At 41.3% G+C, this 4118-nt stretch overlaps 1 protein-coding gene across 1 annotated transcript; it reads left to right on the top strand.

The window, feature by feature from the left end:
- The first annotated feature begins 1667 nt into the window (after nt 1-1667).
- On the top strand, nt 1668-3539 carry lingo1b (leucine rich repeat and Ig domain containing 1b). The gene has a single exon (XM_070834045.1). It carries the CDS (start codon nt 1668-1670, stop codon nt 3537-3539), a length of 1872 nt encoding a protein of 623 aa, XP_070690146.1.
- The last annotated feature ends 579 nt before the right edge of the window (nt 3540-4118 follow it).

Here is a 4118-nt window from a genome sequence, read left to right as displayed (position 1 = left end):
GCATCTGTCACAGTGGATCAAAGTTAAACGTGTGCTTACCCTATGTATGAGATTTTTGTCTGTAAATGCACTGAACTGCAGTTCATAGGAGAAGCCTATATGCTCTATATGCTATGTAAATTAATGTAATTAGTGAGAGACAGGCCCGAGTGGGAAGTCATGAAAGACCTACTGATAGACACTTTAGCTTTCATTCTGACAGTCTCCTTTTCACAATGCCCTATACACACTGGATTGATGCCCAACACAGCTGACATATGCAGCCAACAGAAATTAACAGTTATGGAGGAAGTGAAAATGAAAGCTGCAATTACTGTTCCATTGGAACTACTCAGACCTCAGTCCTATGACTTTGATTCACTTAGAGCGATGTGTAATTTGTGTTGGTGCAATAAAAGATCATTCTAATCTTCACCATCCAGTTTAATATTTTTTTTAAAGCTACAACAGTGTGATAGACAGCCAAAGAGGTTCTAAAAAGCTCTATGCCGATAATGTGAAGCACTCTTACAAAACAATTTTGTGGTGAATGAGTTATAGGAAGAATATGCAGTGCCTATTCAGCTCCCACGCATTGTGACAATGTTCATTAAATTATTATTATATTTAGACGGACACTCTTATCAATCTCACATAATGACATTTCCTCTTTGAAACCTAAAGGATACATTCCCTTACATGATGGTTCATTGTTTTATAATTTAATGATAATGTAGAATTAAATTTCCTATTTGTAAAACAATATAGCTATACTACCTCTCTATCACATACACTGTTTTGTTTTGCTTTGTTTTTTTTACATGGCTTTAGATAATGTTTTTGTTCAGATAAAAAGTAATATCAATTAATGCCCAAGTGGTCATCATTAAAACAAAACACTGGTGAGGCCAGCCCTCTCAATAAAAACAAACCAGTGTCATTTTACATTGTGTCTCACAAATATAGCTGTGACTTAAATCGCATGATTGATGGGAGAAGTAGAGCTTGAAGGTTTTAGCAAGTTAAAGTTCCCCTAGGTCAAAATCAAATAGGGATTTAAAGTCCTCTGACAATCTCTCTTTCTTCATTTATCACATTTATGGCAGTACTCTCTGTTTTATATCACTTCAAGATCAACAGCCCAAAGTGTCTTGGGATATGTTTGCAAATACTTGAAGAACAAAATTGTTTGTGTGAGCAGAGACAATGTGTCACGATTATTGGCACTAATTGTTTTCAGCACAATAATAAGTCAGAAGCATAGCAGGGTTGTTATATTATGTGACCAAATCTTTGTATTGATTGGCTGATTTCATTACTCCTGAGGAAAGCCATCACAATTAAACTTTATTCAAGGAAAGGGGAAGTCAGTTCACACCCTTGTGAAGGTGTGCAGATAAAAGCAAAAATGTGATGATTTCCACTTGCTTTGCAAAATCTATTTTTACACTGTTGGTGTTATAGCCTATGGAACAAATGTATTCAGCATATACTGTGGGTTATGTTGAGAAAAGAGTCAAAATGTGCCTGTAACTCGAAAGGCATCAGGAGATAATGGTTTATTGTCCCGAAATTTGCATTGTGAATTGAAATACAATGGTTCATCAAGCTATTATAGTACAGCATTGTTCAGTATTGTCATAGCCATTTCTGTACCACCATTCCATACTTCCAAACACTCTTTTTCCATGTCTCCACAGGTAAGCAGTAGGATGGTGTCTGGGGAGGCAGGAGGGCACAGCTACTTGGTGGCATGCTGGCAGCCCATCCTGATCCTGATGCTGGGCACCGTCCTTTCTGGCTCCACCACTGGTTGCCCGTCCCGGTGCGACTGCAACGCTCAGGAGCGTTCAGTCCTGTGCCATCGAAGGAGACTGGCAGCTCTTCCTGAGGGTATACCCACTGAAACAAGACTGCTAGACCTCAGCAAGAACCGTCTGAAAACTCTGGGGCCTGAGGAGTTCATTAATTACCCTCAGCTGGAGGAGCTTCAACTTAATGAAAACACAATTTCATCCATTGAGCCTGGGGCTTTTAGCAACCTTATGAACCTTCGAATTCTGGGTTTGCGCAACAACCAGCTGAAGCTCATTCAGTTGGGAGTGTTCACAGGCCTGACCAACCTCACCCAGCTGGATATTAGTGAGAACAAAATTGTCATTCTGCTCGACTATATGTTCCAGGAGCTGTACAACCTGAGGGCTCTGGAGGTTGGTGATAATGACCTAGTATTCATCTCACCCCGATCATTTCATGGCCTCAGCAACCTTGAAAGCCTCAACATTGAGGGATGCAATCTGGCCTCAGTGCCCACTGATGCCCTTAGCCATCTGCATAACCTGTTGTCACTTCGATTACGCTATCTCAACGTCACTGTCATTAGGGATTACTCCTTTAAGAGGCTGTATCGGCTTAGGGTACTGGAGATATCTCATATGCCTGCCCTGGATACAATGACTGCAAAATGCCTGTTTGGACTCAACCTCACATCACTGTCCATCACAAACTGCAATCTTACTGCCATCCCCTACCAAGCCATCAGTCACCTAAGATATCTTCGGTTTTTGAATCTATCTTTCAATCCCATTAATACTGTGGAAGGGAACCAACTGTTCAATCTACAGAAGCTCCAGGCTTTTCATTTGGCGGGTGGGAGATTAGCTGCCATTGAGCCATACTCTTTCCGAGGACTCAACCATCTCCGTGTACTCAATGTATCCAGCAATAGACTGAACACCCTGGAGGAGTCAGTCTTCCACTCAGTGGGAAACCTGGAGACCCTGGCTTTGTATGACAACCCACTGGCCTGCGATTGTCGCTTGCTCTGGGTCTTCCGCAGGCGGTGGAGGCTCAACTTTAACAGACAACAGCCCATGTGTGCTTCACCTGAGGGTGTGCAAGGAAAAGAGTTCAAGGACTTCCCAGACATCCTCCCTTCTGATCATTTTACCTGTCAGAAATCAAAGATTGTAGATTATAAGGTTCAAGAAAGCCATGTAGATGAAGGAACAACAGTTCATTTCACTTGCCAAGCTGTGGGTGATCCAGTCCCTGTGATAATGTGGCTATCCCCTAAGAAGGAATACATCACAATGAAGACTGTGGGGTCAAGACTTTCTGTGTCTAATGAGGGCACATTGGAGGTGCGCTACTCCCAAATCCAGGATAATGGCACCTACTTGTGCATTGCAAGCAATGCAGCTGGCAATGACACCAAAGCTGCTCACCTTTTTGTCCACAGCTACTCCCCCAACTGGCCCCACCAGCCGAACAAGACATTTGCCTTCATTTCCAACCAGCCAAGTGATGAAGGTGCTAATGTGACCCGGGCCACAGTTCCATTTCCATTTGATGTAAAGACACTTATCATTGCAACCACCATGGGATTTATCTCTTTCCTGGGAGTTGTCCTCTTTTGTCTTGTGATATTATTCCTCTGGAGTAGAGGGAAAGACAATACTAAGTCAAGTATAGAGGTTGAATACGTGCCACGTAAAGAAGAAACGGAGGAGGCCAGCCCAACTGAGGCATCCATACAATTCAACATGAAAATCATGTGAACCTCAAAATGGGAGGCCATGTAAGCTTACAAACTGCAGTTGGGATGCATACTGTCCTCGCTTCAAATATGTACTCAGTTCATGAGCGATAGAAATTGCACAGCAGCAAACGCATCTTGACACTGTACCCTAAACCTTTTTTCTTTTTTTTTTTCTTTTTTTTTAACTTCAGGTACTGAATCAAGGAACTGAATTCAAGCAAATGTTGAATTTCAAATATTCAAATTAATGTAAATTTGTATTGTATTGGCATTTCTCAATCAGTATGTTAACATGCACCAATCAGCCCAATCACTGCTTGTAACCAAATTAAGGTAATCATTTTAATGAAGCACATGGATTTCCCCAGCAAAGTTTACATGATAGGTGGGCTACAGTCTGAAATGATACAATCTTTCTATCAGCACAAAATACAAGAAAGATCTTGTTAGGACTTTGCTGTCTTTTGTTCTAAAGGACGTACAAAGCACAATAACCCACTAAAAAAGCAGAACGCTGTTTTATTTTGTCGCCAACAATTGACTGGTATGCCATATTTATTAGGGGCATTTTTATACAGAAATAGAAAAAGACTAGTCA

This window comes from Pempheris klunzingeri, chromosome 1 (genome assembly GCF_042242105.1).
Source record: "Pempheris klunzingeri isolate RE-2024b chromosome 1, fPemKlu1.hap1, whole genome shotgun sequence".
Lineage (NCBI taxonomy): Eukaryota > Metazoa > Chordata > Actinopteri > Acropomatiformes > Pempheridae > Pempheris > Pempheris klunzingeri.
The sequence above is the reverse complement of the archived record's forward strand: the minus strand, read 5'-3'. Positions and strand labels throughout refer to the sequence as shown.